This window comes from Podarcis filfolensis (genome assembly GCF_964270895.1).
Source record: "Podarcis filfolensis genome assembly, chromosome: 5".
Lineage (NCBI taxonomy): Eukaryota > Metazoa > Chordata > Lepidosauria > Squamata > Lacertidae > Podarcis > Podarcis filfolensis.
This window is the reverse complement of record NC_139608.1, coordinates 48192054-48211388: the sequence shown is the minus strand read 5'-3', so window position 1 is coordinate 48211388 and position 19335 is coordinate 48192054. Positions and strand designations below refer to the sequence as shown.

Below are 19335 nucleotides of genomic sequence, written 5' to 3'. Positions count from 1 at the left end.
CGTTTCCTTGTGCCCACCTATTTCTCTTACCTCATAGCCAGGTCCTAACACTGAAAGTGTTAGTTGGTACAAATATAAGCAACTGTCCATATTTGTTTTTACTACAACATTTTTAGAGTTTTTCTTTCCAATATAGGCAATCAATATGCAATATGGTAAATTTCTCTCTCTCTCTCTCTCTAGCTCTCCAAATCCATGTCTCTATGATCACAGCAAATGTTCTCCAGATGATTGGAGGTTATGATTTGCAGGAAAGAGGGACCATAAGAATAAAGGTATAGTTCTCATGGAAATAGGGGTTCCTAGAGCTGGGAAGAACCCAGTGGTGATCTAGTCCAAGCTTCTGCACAAACATGAGGCCACCAGCTGCTAGCCATATGAATTTTTAAAATTCAAAGTCAGGCAACAGTCCTCCACCACAAGCAAGGAGCAGATGCACTGGAGAAAGGTATACCTTGTGAAGACATCTGCCCGTAGCTTAATATCGTGTGAAGTTGTACATGTTGAGTTTTCAATGTCATGGTGCCTTGGCCTCAGAACTAGGTGATGGATTGTCAGGCACTTTGACTAGTAACAAATTTAGGTCAATCACTGAACTATTGGGGGGCAATAGTTGGACAATACTATTTATTTTTAATATGTCTGTAAGCAGCCATTCCTGTGGGTTGGGTTCTAATATACATACAGTGTTCTGGGCCCAGAAAATCCTGTTGCACCTCATGGTTCTGAGTAAGTCTTGACAGCAAGAGCCAGAGCTCCCCACCCCCTAAAAAGAGTCAGTCTAAATATGCATCTATACATATATATTAGGAAATGGAATTCTATGTAATGGACCTGTGCCCTGAGTCTAAATACCTAGCAATCTCCCTGATGTGGATACTGGGAGAAAGGATGGAAAATTCCAAGAATCCATCTTCCCTGTTTTTTTCACACCACCTTTACCTTTTACCTTGAAGGAAATTCATTTTATTTTTCAAAGCACCAACTATTCCTAAGGTGTGTGCAATCATTTAGAGGATTGGTTTTGTTGTGGTTATGTGAGGCAACTTTGCTTTCATGTTATTTCTCTTGGCTGCCAGGGCAAAGGACAGCAAAGAACGTTTTGGCTGAAAGGAAAGGTTGGATTCCATCTGCCCCTACCAGAGTTTGGCAGTGATGTAGAAAGCCGCCCAAAGGGAAATGCTGAGGTAGACATGTAGCTATTAGACCCGGCAAGCAATAACATACATTGGACAATATTACATAACTCATATGTGATAAGTGCAGTGTTTGCATGGGGGAAGGATTAGCACTTGGGTGTAGGCCGAGCACACCCACCCCAAGGGGCACAAACGGGTGGTAGTTGAATTCCTTATTGGTAAAGCACTCCACTGCAGAATCTCCCAGGGTACACTGCTCCCGCTACATAGCTAGCTAGGCATTTACTCCCTAGCCTTGTGCCCTGAATGTTGGAGCAACAACATGACCACCTCTCTTCCGGAATGCAAATCCCTTCACTTGACAGAGCACACACAAGCAACCTGCAACTTGCCCTGAACCTGGCGCTTTAAGCCTCTCCTTATCCTTGGAGACAGAGGAGGAGGGGACGAAAGAGATCCTAATGACCCAAGTCTTCTAAGGACTGTCTCTTCCTCCCAATCCTTCCTGCAACTCCTCCCGCACCTCTGACAGCCCCATGTCTTCCTCTTCCCTCAGCCCCAACTCCTGCCTCGCAGGTAGCACAGAACCCCACAAGTCACTGTCTCCTTCTCTTAGATCCCTTCCAGCTCCCTTGCTTCCTCCACATGCCTTTTGGAATCCTGCCAGCCACTGACATCTACCATTGGTGGAAATAGAGCCATACGAAAGACTGAAATTGCTTTGGTAGTTTTTAACTGATTTAATGGCTGGGAATCTTCACAATTTATCCTGTCACAATAAGTCCTCTTCTTATCCTCATCTGCCAGTGGGTGCGCAAATATTCCATTAGTTCTGGCTTTGCCAGCCTGGTGTCCCCACACCCGATGATATGGGCTACAACTCCCATTAGTCATGTTAACATGAGTGTTTTGGCTAGGACCAATGAGAACTGTAGGCCCAAACTTTTGGAGGGCACCAAGTTTGCTAAATCTTCTTTAGTCTAACCATCCTTTAGCTTGGCTTTTCTGGGGCCTTATGCTCTGTGAGTTTAACCTTAACATTCATAGTTCCTCCTGCTCCTCCTCCCTCCCTGGTTCTGGAGATGGAAAAGGTGTGTGGGGGGGAATCAAATCCCTTAAGCTAGGTTAGCCAATATTGCGTCCCATCAGCTCCAGGCAGCATGTCTAGAACAGATTGTGTGTTTGTGGGGGTGCAGGGGGTGCAGAGAAGGGAGGAGAGAGGGAAAGGCCTGTTGAGTAAGCAGAAATGCTTGTGCCAACAGGACCCTAACTGAGTGCTGAACTGGATACAACCCATATTCTCAGTTTGTGCAAGTACTTAGTTGTGTCAGTTATAGCACTGTAGTATTTTAGAAACTATTTCCAAATAGTTCCTCAGGATACCTAGCCCAAGGCCCAAATACAAATTATATCTTAATAGTGGCTAAATAGGACTAATTTATGGTCATAGTCAACCATCAACAAGATCTTAATTCAGAGTAGTGTAGTGCAATGTCAGAGCTGTTACAATGACTAATGGGTTGCCTTCTGCACTTTCAAATGGAGTGTGGGAGCTGACAAATGCATTTCAGTCCTGGGGACAAGTGTTTGTAAGAATATTGTTTCTCTACAGTGATAGCCACAGTGAGAATAACAAGTGGGATTAATGAACAAACTCTCAAACAGCCCCCCTTTCAATATTATTTATTAAATTAAAATTCCCATTAATTATTTCCACTATACAGGGCTGCCTTCAGATGGCTCAGGAGTTGGAAGACTCCATATCCTCCAACACTTCTCAGAAGAAAATAAGGATGTCGTAAGGAAAAGCGGGACGTTCCGGTATCAAATCAGAAACTGAGACAGCGGGACTGTCCCTGGAAAACAGGGACACTTGGAGGGTCTGCAAAGGTGTAGCTAGTTGGCTATTATGTTTCCCAGAGTTATCAGACACTTTGTTTTATGAACTTGGCCTAGATGTATAGCCTAGATCAACAACTTTGGGGTAAAATTGTAAAAAAAGCTCAGCAACTTCAATCCTAACACAACTGAGTAAAAATTAGTTGATTCAAAACACCGCGCTGCTCACCCCACGTCTTTTCAGGACCCCCAAAAAGGGGTTTCCCTGTGAGTGGGGGAGGCGCTCCTGGTGTCAGCCGAATCCCACGTCCCCAGGCTTCACCCGCCTGGGGTTTTTTGAGGGTCACCGCCTTCGCCGTGGCGGCAAGACCCGATTTCTGTGGAGCGGGTTCCTCCCGGTCAGAGGAACTCCGCCATTGCCGATGGCGCTAACCCGGATGATGTTAGTCTAAGGGACATCTGTTACACATTGAGAACAGGTGCCAAGGGATCCTCTGATGCTATGTCACAACACAGACGTCAGCTAATTCAAATACTTTCTTGGGTTGTGGCTCTCACAGGCTGACAACCTTTAGCCTTCATGGACATACAGCCATAGCTTGGCATGCAACACCCCCCACACTCATTCACTAAACATGATGCATTCTGCGGCTGCTCCCAAACTGTATGCAATACAGGCATTCATCATGTGGGTGGATGTTGCGCTTATTCACCTGCAGCAATCTTTGCTAGCCATTGTGAGTTCCTTGATTCTGAAACATAGATATCCAGTTCCAGTACATGGAATCAGAACCGCAGCTCACTTAAGCAGCAAGCAACAGCACACACAGTCTTCCTGCTAACAGATGCTGAGACCTAATTCGCGTGACTTTCATTCTAGCAAATTCTCCATTGTTTATGCTTGATGTAACATATTCTTGTGCTAAGCCACCATATGGAAAACTGCATGCTGGAATTGCTATGGTATCAAAGAAGTAGGAACAGCTATGCTCTAGGGAAAAGAACTGCCCATTGACCAAATACAGTGGTGCCTCGCAAGACGAAAATAATCCGTTCCACGAGTCTCTTCGTCTAGCGGTTTTTCGTCTTGCGAAGCAACCCTATTAGCGGCTTAGCGGATTAGCGCTATTAGCAGTTTAGCGGCTTAGCGGCTATTAAAGGCTTAGCGGCTTAGCGGCTAAAAGGCTATTAGCGGCTTAGCGGCTTAGAAAAAGGGGGGGAGCGGAAAAAAATCGCAAGACTCGCAAGCCGTTTTCGTCTTGCGAAGCAAGCCCATAGGGAAATTCATCTTGCGAAGCAACTCAAAAACGGAAAACCCTTTCGTCTAGTGGGTTTTTCGTCTTGCGAGGCATTCGTCTTGCGGGGCACCACTGTAGTGCTGTATTGTTTTTGAGTTTGGTGGAGGTGGAATGCATGCCTGAGCTCCCTTCTAATTCCTGGATCCAGCACAGATTCAATTCCTGGAATAGCCAGGCTAGCTTCTCAGTGAGGTAATGGCCCTCTAAGCATAGGCCATTAAGGTAACAAAGGAAGTGGCTCTGTGCCTGACAACAAATGGTTGGGAGTCCCTTAAGTTGCTGATAGTTAGAAAGAGAAAGGCCAGAAATGAGAGTTGGTGTGTGAGGTAGAAGCTTGAAGCAAGGCTGCAGAGACAGAGCCATGCCTGATTATTTCTAGAATCCAAGCCTATGGCTATGGGCGAAACAAGACCCTCTTGGCGTGTTAATGCTGTGAGCCTCTCCTAGGCTCAAGTTGTATTTATGTGCAAATAAACCATATATCATAAAGACACTGCAGTCTCCACTGGCCTTTCTTCTGAAGGAAACCAAACTCTGGAACCCCTGGAATTCACACCACTCAGAGCCTGGGGTGGTGTGTAACAGTATTGTACTTTTTAAAAACATCACCACCATGAGAGTGAAGCCAGCAGTCTTCTGCTAAGAGTGCTCCCAGAATCCCAAGATGATTTAGCTCCTTAATGCAGACAGCCAGGAAGCGAGGACTTCCTTGTCTTTCGACTAACACTTTGAAGCAAACAGTGGACTTCCTTCTAGCGCTCTCAAACTTTGTTTGAGATACACTTATTTGAACAATGTGCACACCGCAGGTAAAAATCACCATTGGTATTCTCAGCTGCCACAGAAACCAAATGTAAGCCAGGTGAAATTTATTTGTCATGTAAAACAAGGCAGCAGGCAAAGCAAGCATCTCTTCGTAGCAGTAAAGGACCATGGGGGTGATCAGCAGCACCTGATGTTGGGTTGAGTATTATAAAAGAACTGCGCGAATTCCAAGAAAGAGGAGTAAATGGCAAAGGATAGCTGCAAAGAAGAGAGAAATACGAAGAATGTGAGGAGTAGTAGTAGTAGTAGTAGTAGTAATAATAATAATAATAATAATAATAATAATAATAATTTATTATTTGTACCCCGCCCATCTGGCTGCGTTTCCCCAGCCACTCTGGGCGGCTTCCATAGAAACCAAAAATACACTAAAATATCACACATTAAAAACTTCCCTGAACAGGGCTGCCTTAAGATGTCTTCTGAATGTCAGGTAGTTGTTTATCGCTTTGACATCTGATGGGAGGGCGCCACTACCAAGAAGGCCCTCTGCCTGGTTCCTTGTAGCTTTGCTTCTCGCAATGAGGGAACCACCAGAAGGCCCTCGGCGCTGGACCTCAGCGTCCGGGCAGAACGATGGGGGTGGAGACGCTCCTTCAGATATACTGGACCAAGGCCGTTTAGGGCTTTAAAGGTCAGCACCAACACTTTGAATTGTGCTCGGAAACGTACTGGGAGCCAATGTAGGTCTTTCAAGACCGGTGTTATGTTGTCTCTGCGGCCGCTCCCAGTCACCAGTCTAGCTGCCGCGTTCTGGATTAGTTGTAGTTTCCGGGTCACCTTCAAAGGTAGCCCCACGTAGAGCGCATTGCAGTAATCCAAGCGGGAGATAACCAGAGCATGCACCACTCTGGCGAGGCAGTCCGCGGGCAGATAGGGTCTCAGCCTGCGTACCAGATGGAGCTGATAAACAGCTGCCCTGGACACAGATTTGACCTGTGCCTCCATGGACAGCTGTGAGTCCAAAATGACTCCCAGGCTGTGCACCTGGTCCTTCAGGGGCACAGTTACCCCATTCAGGACCAGGGAATCCTCCACACCTGCCCACCTCCTGTCCCCCAAAAACGGTACTTCTGTCTTGTCAGGATTCAACCTCAATCTGTTAGCCGCCATCCAACCTCCAACCGCCTCCAGGCACTCACACAGGACCTTCACTGCCTTCACTGGTTCTGATTTGTAAGAGAGGTAGAGCTGGGTATCATCCGCATACTGATGAACACCCAGCCCAAATCCCCTGATGATCTCTCCCAGCGGCTTCATGTAGATGTTGAAAAGCATGGGGGAGAGGACAGAACCCTGAGGCACCCCACAAGTGAGAGCCCAGGGGTCTGAACACTCATCCCCCACCACCACTTTCTGAACACGGCCCAGGAGGAAGGAGCGGAACCACTGTATGACAGTGCCCCCAGCTCCCAGCTCCTCAAGACGGTCCAGAAGGATGTTATGGTCGATGGTATCAAACGCCGCTGAGAGGTCCAGCAGAACTAGGAAACAGCTCTCACCTTTGTCCCTAGCCCGCCGGAGATCATCAACCAGTGCGACCAAGGCAGTTTCAGTCCCATGATGAGGCCTAAATCCTGACTGGAAGGGATCCAAATGGTCCGCTTCTTCCAGGCGTGCCTGGAGTTGTTCAGCAACCACTTGCTCAATCACCTTGCCCAAGAATGGTAGTCTCGCTCAGTGAATTTTTGTTACATTGCCCTGTTTGAGATTTTATATAGCCACAGTTTTGACACCATTTAAAAAGGCCCAACCCATATTTATCATTCCATCTTTCCACGGGGATTAAGTTATATGCTGAGTTCAGTTTTATACAGAGCCTTGTGGTGGATATATGCATTGTGGTGGAACTGTTCCAGATGAGGAACATCCTGGAATCTGCCTGGGTTGGCCATCTGCCATGATCAGGAATGTTTTAGTTAGGATGCAGGCTGTGCTGTGCAGTTGTATAGCCCATTCCCCACACAATGCCGGTAAGACCACAAGTGGAGCTGGATGCCCATTAATTTTGATGGGTTTGCTGTGTGTAAAACTCAGTTGAATACCACCCTGTATGTATTAAGCCAAAAAGTTAGTGATTCTGGGTGAATTTGGAACTTTTATTACTTCATATTTTTCTTGCTGTCACCTTTTTTTACCTCAAGGGCCGCAGTCCCATGGGGGAGGGGAGGAGCACATTTCAGGGGCTTTGCGCCGGTGATGAGTGGAGCCAAAACCAAAAGCAGGCGGAGCAATGGATGTGATTCTTATCATTGTCTAGCAGGCTACATTCCAGTAATGCAAAAATTAGACACCTCTCTCCATCCTCCAGACAGGCAAGCAAGAAAGAGGCATTATCCATACCCTCCAACATGTTGAGACTGAAAACTGGGGTGTGCATGTTCCCTGATATGCTTCTGTGTGAGTCTTGTGGCCTGTGTAAGAGCGCGGAGGCAAAAAAACCTGAGCACTTTGGGGTTCTGTGCTTTCACGTGAGGTCCCGATCTCACATTTTTTGGGACTCTGTGATCTTGTGAGAGAGCATGGCACCCAAAAATGGGATGTCCCAATTTAATTGGGGCAGTTGAGAGGTATGCATTATCACAGTTCAAGGACACATTCCAGTTAGGGAAAAACACTTGCAAAGGATGTCCAGCAGGGCCGGGGGGTTGTGGCCTTCGGACAGTTTTAAGGGCCAGATAAGGCTGCCTAGTAGTGGCCCGTGAAATATGTGGCTTGGTGAGGGGAAAGGGCCTATGAAGAGTCCCAATTATCAAATAAGGGGCCGGGGGGCTGCATTTGGCCCCCAGGCCTAAGGTCCCCCACCACTGTTGGAATTGATTGTTTTTATATTAGCTTTTTCTACATTTATGATGTTTACATTTATGGTGTTTATAAGCTACCTTGATTTATCTTTTTATAATTTTATTTCTGAATTTCAAAAGTTTAGAAATTGATACATACTTTCCCGATTCATATTCATTTCACATTCTACTTCCCCACCAGCCCTCTATGGTATCACTCATAATTTCTGATATTGATTTACATTGATTTCCTTGTTTATCATAAACAAGAACATGGCAGCAAATTCTGTCCAGGAAAGCAATTAATCTAATACTATTATAGTTCTGACATCCTTCAACTATAATAAAGTTTATTATACAGCATTTTCATTAATGCTGATAAATTGCCATTGACTAACATGTTAGATAGTTTAATATTTGTAATTTTTACCTGAAAAGTTGTAATTCCTGGTTAATCCTCTATCTGTGAGAAATAAGAAAAGTTAGAATGCTCTCAGGAAATGACTTATAAGTAAAAAGATAAATCAATGCAATAATGTGATTGACATTACACTGCCACTAACTACATGCTAAAGTAATGATCCATTTAGCAAGGTGGAATAGCTTGATTTTATTACTTCCTTATGTCCTTTAAAACGTTTATATCTTGCATTATCCTTTAATCTACAGTGGTACCTCGGGTTAAGTACTTAATTCGTTCCGGAGGTCCGTTCTTAACCTGAAACTGTTCTTAACCTGAAGCACCACTTTAGCTAATGGGGCCTCCTGCTGGCGCTGCGCCGCCGGAATACAATTTCTTTTCTCATCCTGAAGCAAAGTTCTTAACCTGAGGTACTATTTCTGGGTTGGTGGAGTCTGTAACCTGAAGCGTATGTAACCTGAAGCATATGTAACCCGAGGTACCACTGTATCGGTGTCTGAAAGTGGGCCCTCCAAACAGGCCCCTTATCTGTGGACGTGTTCTCTTATTTCTATGTTAAAATAATAAAGTGATCTGGAATAGGGTCTAAACTCAAGGCCATTTCAGCTCAACAAAACACTGGGCAATGCAAAACTATAAATAGAAAGTGTGCCCTGCAACATGTGTAGGTTCCCTCAAAACTTGGAGACTACAAAGTCTTGAGGCACACCAGGAGTTACGGAAATCTCAGAGTTAGCCTCCACCCCTACTGTTGCTGAAAGGACCACAGCTCAGAGGTAAAGCATCTGTTTGGAATGCCGAAGGTCTCATGTCCAGTTCCCAGCATCTCCAAGTAGAACTCAGAGACCGGCTGTCAGTTACTGCAGACAGTTCTGGGTTAGATGGGCCAGTGCTCTGACACAGGTATAAGGAGCTACTGTACCTATATGTTCCGTGCACCTCATATGGCTGCTTTGGAACACCCTTCTTTGTAAATGACTCTACTGAATTTCTTCTGGACTGATTAATGAGACAAAGAAAGCTACAAATCCCCAGTCATCCTTGGCCACAATTTCTCGCATAATCCCTGGTTGGAAATAACATACCAGAACATGCCCAGAAGTATCGTTTCCAACTAAGGATAAAACCTGCAAGGTATCGCCTGTGTTTAGTAACACCTCTCCTCCTACTTTTGCAAGTTTAATACGGTGTCGAATTTAGGCTGGTTCAGGCAGCTCCCTCATACAGGGCGCTGAGCTGAGAGGGCCCAAAATTGAGAAGATCCATCACTGACAAGATTCATTTGGGGGCACCAGATTTTGGCCTTGTTCAGGGTGCCATTCTACCAAAGATTACCAAAGTCCACCCCTGATTAATATATATTTGCTTTTGCCTTGGCAAGGGACTAATGTTTAGTGGAAGGGGACAAACTTCATTTAGAGCAGGACTCCTAAGAGTTCTGGGTCCAACCAGTGGCGTAGCAACGTCAGATGGTACCCGGCGCGGAAAATGTCACACTCACACCCACACTGAAATCTAGTTGGACTCCCAAGAGACTGCGATCTACTCACAGTATAAAAAGACTGGCTGTGATCTACCCATTGTCATTGCCAGGAGTTGTTCAGCTTTTTTAAGGGAAGGATTGAGCAAAGTTGTCGAGCTTTTTCTAGGGGAGGATTGGCCAAAGTTGTTGAACATCTTTTGGGGAGGGTTGACAAAAGTTGTTGAGCTTTCTGTGGGGTTACAGGGTTTGGGTCCTGAGTTGAGGGAGCTTCTATCCTTCCCTCCAACCTCCGCTTGTTTGCTCCTTCCTATCCTCTCCCCGCCTGCCTGCCTGCCTCCTCCAACAGCCCGGGAGCGCAGGGCTCTCAAAACAGCAAAGCTGTGCAGCTCTCCTCCTTGCCCCGACAGCTCGCGGTAGGCGGGAGTCACGGGTGGGCGACGTGTAGAATGTCACCCCCCTCAGTGATGACACCCGGGGCGAGGCGGACCGCCCCCACCTTGCTCCACCCCGGGTCCAACTTAAAAAGTGTTGATATTTCATCCCCATATTTGAAGAATTTCCCTAGTAATAGATGTACCGTAATCAGAGATTAGGAGGATATTGGAAACCAGCCCACACCAGTTAATCTGAAACACCTGCATCAGAAATCAAACCCAGTAAGTTATTGCATTCTTTCCTACGGAAGAGGTTGATTAATTATCCTACTTTTTCATCAAAGGGCAGCATTAATCCTCCCCTTTGCAGGTGTTTCGCAATGTAGCACCCAAATTATAAATCAAAATATCCTTCTGCACTTACTGTTCACAGTGAGTTCGGCCATTAACACACCACCTGTTGGCTCCATTCGTTGTCTCCGATTTGTGCATAACTTAAAAGGAACAAAGAAAACGATTTGCTCGACCTATATTTATTTCTAAAATATTTCATTTATATCCTGCCTTTCATCAAATCGATCCTGGGGCATAAATAAAATAGTCATTGAAATCACAACCTCAAACTCAGTTAAAATATAAATTGTAAAAATATAAAAATAAAATAAAATATAAAACCCACCATTACAAAATACAACAGCAGACTACACCCAGATATGTTAGTCCCAAAGAATAAAAGGTAGACAATGTGTATGTCCATAGAACTGAACACATACTTAACAAAGGAACATTTTTTCTTCCTCTAAACCTAATAAACCTTATCAGTGTGTTAGCATCTTTGTGACTCTCTAGGCATAGGGGAACGGTAACCCTAGGCTTATTTATTCAGAAGTAACAGAGCAATCCTAACTCCAGTGAGGCAGCAGTGGGGGGGGGCCAGCATGGCCAGTGTTGCAAAACCCAGCTCTGTGCTATTGCTCCATGTTATGCAGCCTGAACCATGCCCAATGTCTTCAAATGAGGACATCAGGGGTGGCTTGGGGTCCAAGGGATCATGGGCCAGCTTATTTTCCACTCCCAAACCTATTTGCAGCTTTTTGTAGGCTATTGCCAATGGGAGTCCCACAGATGGTACTTCCACCTGCCTACACTTTCAGTAGATGGAACTGGGAGTTCCATGCCAGCATGATGTCGGTATCATACTGAGGCCGGTAGAGCTGTTTTGGGCAGGACGGAGGAAGACCTCTCAACCAGCCTCTTGTTAGTGCAGCAGATCAGGGGGTTGGAATTGCGGTCCAAGCCCCATGGTGTTCCATACAGCTCACTTCCAGGAAAATGTACAGAGGTTTTCAGCCTAAATCACAAGTTCTTGGAGACAGAAGCAAGAGTCACCACAGGGCTAAGGGCGGGATCTCCAGACCAGTAGTCTCATTTGCCTCATTTCATTTCAGTTTTGTCAAAAAAGATCAAAGGTAAGTGGTCAAAACAGGGTTTAAATGTGCAGCGCTGAGGGGGACATATGATTCAAGTTCAAGGTAAATAGTTCCTAAGAACAAAGCACTGCAGGGTACTTAATGGAACATCAGAGGATTTCTCCCTGCATGGTTTATTCAAATTCACTGTAATCAAATAAAATAGCATCCAATTATATTTTCTGGCCTGAGATAAACTGGTGATTTCTGGGCAATGTGTGGTGTCTTCATTCAGTTTCCACTGTCACGTGGTTTAACACTGAAGGCAGCCCTGTTTAGGGAAGTTTTTAATGTTTGATGTTTTATCACCCAGCCACATGGGTGGGGTATAAATAATAAGTTATTATTATTACATGTTTCATGCTCTAAATTCTCCCAAAGATGTGCTGCAACATGATACCTCCATCCATCACTTTTCCAGCAGGTTAGCCAGCTGCCAGATGGCAGCGATAGCAATCAGACAAGATTTGGATGTTCTGCTTTTGTTTCAAGTTGACCCCAAACCAAGAATCAAAGAAAACTGTTGGCAGTTACAGAAGTTTCTTTCAGCTACCCAAAATCAAAAAGGTGTGTGCTGATTATCTGCTATTTAGCTACATGTATCCATGGGTATATGGAGGAATGAAGTTGCATATGCAGATATCGTAATGGCCAGGTAACAGTGGTGCCCCCGCACAACACCAGTGTTTGCCACCTCCCGCCTTTTGCCTTCCACTCTACATCATAGTTGCAGTGCCCAGTGTTACTGAACTGGTCGTGCTCCCCTAAATCCACCTCTGAGAGGAGCCCTGGGTAGGTCTGGAATCTAGAAACAATTTATCCACAAACAAACATTGTCCCGTGTGTTGCCCTAGCTCCTCCTAGTGAGAAGAACCATAGTTTTCTAATTTCCATTTATTGCGGTTGTCTTCCTCTAAGGCAGAGGTATAGAACTTATGGACGTCCAGATATTGCTAGACTGTAATTCCCATAATCCCTGAGTACTGGCAATACTGGCTGGGGCCGATGGGAGCTGGATGACCATAGGGTTGGATTCAACGAAACTGATGTGCTAGCAGGACAATGAATCCTCTCTTTGGGAAGAACCCCTGAAGAGCATTGCACTGGGCAAACAAAAACGCTTGTGCTAATAGAATGATCATAGTAGTGCAATGTTGAATTCCTCCCAAAGGTTCTAAACCCCTGCCCTAAGGAGATCGGGGAAGCATGGTGATGTATATTACCTCTCCAAATAACGCTGTGAAGTGGGCTAGGCTGAGAGACAGTGACTGTTTGGCCCAAGGACCTTTAAGGCAGAGCAGGGGTTGGAACCATGGGATTGCGCCAAAATTTGCAGTCTACCCAATCCAGCAAAGTCTTAAGTTGTTTCTTGTAACAAAATGAGAAATGTCTTCTTTTTCTTTTGCAAAAGGTTCAGTCAAAATTCCTTATCACCACTTTAATAGGCCCTCGGGAAGGTGCAGGTTTGTGTTTTTTGCAGGCTAGACTTCATTCTTAATTGCTATACACAAAAAACTTACCACAGGGCACGATAACTTCTCACTGTCACATACATGCGTCTCACAGTGCAGCCACACCTTGGAGAGTTTGGGAATATTCCGGAACCGAAATGCATTAAACTGGAAGGTCGCTCGGCTGTCTTTCCCATTTTCATGCACTATGATGGTGTCATCTGTGGGGCACCTGAGCCACGGGATAACAGGCACTCTTAGAATGAGAAGAACAATAAGGCACTCCTTTTCTTCTCTTATCTCTAATGCTATCACTGTATTTATTGCAGCTATTGCAAGAACATAGCATGGTTTCTGTGACAAACTGAGTACCTCTGAATGTTAGATTCAGTTGTGTAAAAAGAAGCTGTGATTGGACAAAAATGAGAGAGTGAAATGTCTGTCCTATATATTTCTGATCGATTGAAAACAGTAGTAATGTTACAGAGAACAGGGTAGCCAAAATAGTGTCCTTGTCCTATAAATGTTGTTGGTCTGCAACTCCCATCATCTTTGAACAATGTCTGTGTTGGCTGGAGCTGATGGGAATGGTAGTCCAACATCTGGAGAGCATCAACTTGGCCACCACTTGGTGTAAAAAAAATCACCACTACATGAAGTGACACCTTGGATCAAAACCCCTAATGATTTGCTCAGACCACATCATATACTGATCACACTATATCACATGTACTATTATTTATCTATTACCTGCCCTTCACCCTAAGGTCCAAGGGTGGGTTACAACATTAAAGCACAATATTATTATTATTTTTAAAACAACCTACAATGATAACAATAAGGTGGGTCCTAAAAACATGCACCTCAAATGTCAAAAGTCAGAGGTATGTCTTCAGCATTCTCCAGAAACTGGATAATAAAGCTGCCAGCTGTGCCTCTGTGAGGAAGAAGTTCCACAACTTAGGGGCTACCACAGACAATGCCCTCTCCCGGGCTGCCATCCCCCAACCCTCTGAGGACAGAGAAACTACCAAGAGAACTTCCGATCTCAGCACCCAAGAGTGAAGGAGGTGGTCTTTCATATATTTGGGGCCTGAGTTGTATAATATTACTAGAAAAGTACTTCATTTGACATTAAAGGTAAAGGTAAAGGGACCCCTGACCATTAGGTCCAGTCATGACCGATTTTGGGGTTGCGGCGCTCATCTCGCTTTATTGGCCGACGGTTATGCCTAGCCTAAATTTTATTCTATTAACTTCAGGATGGCATTGGTTCATTGGTTTCTTAAGATATGCTTACCCACAACAGTTCCATTTCATGTGAGTAATGTTTATGTTGACCTTCTCACAAATTTACCTACCCCTTAGTTATCAGAGGCCACTGGACTGGAAAGAAATATTCTGATGAGGGGGTTGCCCAACAGTTAGTCAGAACTACTTTAAATCTGAGGAGACAAAGAGATGTGAGTACCAGACGAGTGAAAATTTCAATGAAAATTTCACATTGGTGTTGATTGATGAAAAGTTGCACCTGCTACTTAAGCCCTTTGCTTCTACGCCAGCAAATATGTCTGAACCAATTTCTGAAGTTTCAACTACGAAGGGGGCTTCCTTCTTGACTGTAAACTTGGCATTCTGAGAGGGAAAATGGAGGAATGGGTTAGTAATGCAAAGGAGGAACAGCAAAAGCTTAACAATTAGATATAATGTCAGCAAAGATACTCTGTCACCAGCAATTTCCACTTCGTTTCCCCTTATGCCATTTTTGTATCTGTGTTTCATTTGTTTTTCTTAACATTCTTATGATGTTTCCCCTAAATTTGCTCAACAACAGGATGCCTTGAAGTCGAGTGTGTAATGCTTCAATGAAAGCTCAAGAAATGTGGCTTAGAAGGAACTATTCCATGCAAATCACTGAACAGCCACATATAAAGGACAGCAACAAGCTTATCAGTATCAGAGGGGGGGAAACCATTTATAGGCAACATCCAACTACCAGTTTGCCATAGCCAGCCATGCAGTGCTGAATGAGGAAAGCCACACATTTCTCTGGTGAGCAAGGCACAAGATTAATTGTCCATGAAGCATCAAATCACACAACATTTTCTCAAATTCCAATGCTAAAACTGCTGGGTGAAATGACTCAAGTACAAAATTGATTCAGGGATATATATCACATAACACACACCCAACCTGGCTGGTGCATGCTATGCAAGACATTTGTGATGTGGAAAATTGTCAGAAAGAAAGATAGTGAAATGACTTTGCAACTGAATCCATCCCCCCTAGGCTTTCTCTCATGATGATTACATTGAATTAGGAATAGAAGAAGCTGCCTTATACCAAGTTGGACCATTTAGCTCAGTATGGTGGATGGTTTGCAGGCAAAGTATGTATTCTGACCCTGAGCTACGTTAGTTATTTCAGTGCTCAAAAAGGCTCAATCGGTCAGTGTCAAACCACTTGTTGGATTCCAGCCTATTCTTAATAGTATAACAGAAGAGCAGTAAGAACTCGGGCACAACAAATTTTATTCTGAAAAAAGAAGTTGATAAAAAACCAAGACACACAAGCTGGTAAAATATACATAAATACATAAGAAAACAAAGTAAACCTGGCTAATCAGGCTAATGGCCCATCTAGTCCAGCATTCTAGTCTCACAGTGGCCAGGCACATGCTTGCAGGAAATACAACAGCATTCTCCTCTCCTGTTTAGCACAATTCATCCCCAAGCCACAGCTAGCTAAGTAACTAACTGTTATAGACAATTTTCCAACAGTCTTTTATTCTAGGTGTGCTGAAACAAGGAATATAAACACCAACACAGTGCAGTTTCAGTGACATTCTATTACTTTAGGGTCATGGGAAAACGTCAGTCACCTGACCCCATGGAGAGAATCTCTGCTAGAGTATCTTGAGGTCTGGCCTCTTCAGTTATTCATGGCAAAATCTGGGCCACCCTCTGTCTGAAATTTGACAGAAAGAGATTTGGAGTTGATTTCTATTCAAGCACTGAGTGTGCTCACACATACTGTACCAAAATACTGAAAGGGGGTTAGAACTTTCAGTTAAAAGCCTTATAACCTGGAACAAACACGAGAAACCAAACACAAAGCGGAATAAAGATCCCAAGAGAACAATAAGCATCTTCTCGATTCAGAGGATAGCTAGGCAAATTTCAGGGGGAATGAAAGGAACTTCTATGCGTAGCGAGACCTAAAAGACAAGATAGTCATTGCCCTTTGTTTGTGGCTTTTGGGAGGGTTTAATGGCGTCAGTTACAGCACTAGTGCAGAATGCTGAGAGTACAGTGCTTGGACCGCAGTTTGGAACTGCAAATATATAAAGATGATGTAGAAAGCAGTCTGCATAGTACATTGTTACATGATCAGTTCAGTAAACAATCGGATCCTAAGGGCATGTTTGGTGTAATGTAGGGAAGAATCTCAGTGCTGGGTTCATTTGCTACAAAATTTGAATTAACATAATTCAAGTCCATAGAATAATTGAGTGGTACCAGACCAGCCTATAATACAGCAGATGTTTACATAAGTAATGAATTGTTCTGCTGCAAGACATATGCTCACCATGCCAGCCAAGGGGCCCATAAATTAAAAATCTTAAAACCTACATGGTTACAGTCAAACTGTGGCTCTGGCATCTGGTGCAAAAACTAAGTGAGTTGATACATGCATGCCCATTATCACCCAGTGACTACAGCATCAAGCGATGATTTATATAAGTGGAACTTCTTGTCACACAATGAATAGTTCAGAGCCCACACCACACTACCAGAAAGACAATGCAGAGCTGCCATTCTGTGAATGGGAGAAATTCTTCCATTTGCAGAATGAGTTTGGATCTAGGTGAAACTCCAATGACTGGAAGTGGAGAAGAGGTGAGTTTCACCATTTCTCCCTACATCCCCCAGGCCATCTCTTACGCATTCTAAAGGGACTCCAAACTGCCAAGGCCTGAAATCATGCCATTCCACAAGCAGAACTCCATTGAATTCTTGGTTTAACCCAAATATTTTTGAATGCAAGCTGTTTATAATATTGAATAAGAAATGCTTAAGTGATGACTGCACATGCACATATCTTATTATACAGACTAATAGGAAACCCTTATGCATACTAATAGCAAAATACATTTTTTGAATGCCACATAGCCGAAACAGCATTAACCGCACACCAGTGAGAAGGTATCCACAGGCTTGGAGGAAGCACAAGAAATAATAATAATGGTTTAGGGGGAAACTAAGGGATGGGAAGTCCAGTGAGGATGAGCATGTTTAAGGCCATGGAATGCTGGAGAGGGTAAAAAAAAAAAGGAAAATGTGGGAGGAAGGGGAATGGAATGGAAGAATGCATGACTGGATTGATGTCAAAATTTTGCTGCAATCTCAGTTGTTTGAAACCTAAAAACCACTATTACGGCTCGCTAGTTTGTGTAGCCTATGGTACCCCCAAAGTAATATTTCTAACAGAATGTCTACAATCAGATTTTTCATTTACATTTAGTAAAATGGAGGCAGTCACCTATGCATTTGCATATTTTTGGCCTCTTCACTTCACCATTGAAAAATTTACAGTGGAAATCAGCAGACAGACACAGAGGGTACTTACAGTATAGAAGTTGAGGGACAGCTGGCTTTCAAATGAACCGGAGCTGCCATTCTTCACATGAATAGTTGCCACTCTAAAAGAGGCAGGAAATGTCACATGACTGAATCATACACTGTTGAATGCAGAGTGAGGCATATGCTAGAAGACGAAGGCCAATTGAATCGAGGCAGAGTTACCTTTGGTCAAAGGCAGCGTGGTTCACCAGATAGTTTGCATGGTATGTGCATGTAAATGAGTAGTTTACAGGCTGGCTCTTCACAATCACAGAGGTGTCATTGGAGACGATGGAGTTATAGAAATGATAGATGGGGCTTTTGAACTGCAACCATGAAAAGATCAAGAGGTAAACGGTGACACTGCATATGCCATTTTTGTTTTACACGGTCACGTCAAGAGTTCACTTCTACATTATCTCAAATTTCCGAAACAGTAAACACACATGAGAGAACATGCGGGAAGCACACTGTGACTGATCTGGTGAAACAGACTTTTGCCAGCAAAAAGTCATGGCCTGTAAATAAGTTGGTTATTAAAGTCTGTGGGTTGTTGTTTTTTTGCTCCAAACTTCATATTTTTAGATTACACCTCTGTAATCTAGAGTCCCTCAGCAACTGTGAAATAGATTTGCAGTGCTTTATTTTATCTTTAAAAATGTCTTGTAGTTATTAGATGGATTAGACATAAACATACACCCAAATCTCCATTCAAATCTTCCCCACATGTACAAGGGAATGTGTGAAGTAGGAGCTGATCTGCAGTGCTAGCCCTAGGTATACACATATTTAGTACAGGGTCTGCATAGGGGTGTGTGGCATGGTACCCATGATTGCACATGTGCCGCAACTGTGAAAATCTCCCTAGTGCACAGAGCTGTATAGATGTCATTTTAAATGCCTGTACATTGAATGGATAGGGCCAGCAGTGTGTGTTCCATCAGGGTGAAGCTGTCAGGGATCAAATATAAATTTTAACAATGGATCTATATAAAACAATGTTGAAAAGGTATAAGAGATATTGTGAATCTATTGTTTTTCAAATTATAAATAAAAAAGTTGTTGTAAAACTGGGAAAGGCATGAACAGCTTCAGACATTTATTGGACACAGTCACCATCCAACTTGGGGAAGCATTTATATTTTGGCTACTTACATCAGATTGAGTTCCACAGTATGACTTATTTTTGGGTGACAAATCTGGGATTGTAAACTGGTAATACCCGGACTCATGGACCCCGTTGTAGCAAATTCCTCCAAGAGCCAGTTGATTAACTTCCCATCCATAAGGACATTCGGGGATTCTTGCGATTATGGTTTTAGGATAACAGTACACCAAAATGGCATCTAGAAGTAAAAAAAGGGGGGGGAGGAAAGCACTACTAGAGCATGGTTAAGCGATTACAAAATGCTCCTCTATCATTATTTTGCAAATGCCAGTGAAAACACAAGTTCCAAGGCTTAGCTCTGGTAAGCCTGGACTCAAATCAAGTTTTCAGCTTGGCAACTAGTTGTTTCTCCAGACGTTCAAACTACATTCAATAAATGCACGTGGTAGGAGGCAGCAGCCTGCAACCCCAATGTACACATGTTCATTAGGATGCCTGCAGGCTATGTCCATGCCACATCATG

General features: G+C 43.8%; 2 protein-coding genes across 4 annotated transcripts in view; one reads left to right on the top strand and one right to left on the bottom strand.

Annotated features, from left to right (window-relative positions):
• Nucleotides 1–3159, top strand: part of LOC310763819 (guanylate cyclase 2G-like) — a 40807-nt gene extending 37648 nt beyond the window's left edge. For all 3 annotated transcript variants that reach the window (XM_083616555.1, XM_083616554.1, XM_083616556.1), the window contains 3 exons: nucleotides 184–275; nucleotides 1080–1187; nucleotides 2864–3159. In XM_083616555.1, the coding sequence (XP_083472681.1) occupies nucleotides 184–275; nucleotides 1080–1187; nucleotides 2864–2941 (278 nt within the window). In that variant the 3' untranslated portion in view covers nucleotides 2942–3159. The remainder of the gene's footprint in view (nucleotides 1–183; nucleotides 276–1079; nucleotides 1188–2863) is intronic.
• A 1971-nt stretch (nucleotides 3160–5130) lies between these two features.
• Nucleotides 5131–19335, bottom strand: part of TECTB (tectorin beta) — a 35386-nt gene continuing 21181 nt past the window's right edge. Inside the window, exons 4-12 of the mRNA XM_083616651.1 lie at nucleotides 18860–19050; nucleotides 17888–18030; nucleotides 17712–17784; nucleotides 14614–14717; nucleotides 14444–14527; nucleotides 13152–13314; nucleotides 10587–10656; nucleotides 8315–8347; nucleotides 5131–5299 (exon numbers count right to left, since the gene is read on the bottom strand). Coding sequence (XP_083472777.1) covers nucleotides 5247–5299; nucleotides 8315–8347; nucleotides 10587–10656; nucleotides 13152–13314; nucleotides 14444–14527; nucleotides 14614–14717; nucleotides 17712–17784; nucleotides 17888–18030; nucleotides 18860–19050 — 914 coding nt within the window. The 3' untranslated portion in view covers nucleotides 5131–5246. The remainder of the gene's footprint in view (nucleotides 5300–8314; nucleotides 8348–10586; nucleotides 10657–13151; nucleotides 13315–14443; nucleotides 14528–14613; nucleotides 14718–17711; nucleotides 17785–17887; nucleotides 18031–18859; nucleotides 19051–19335) is intronic.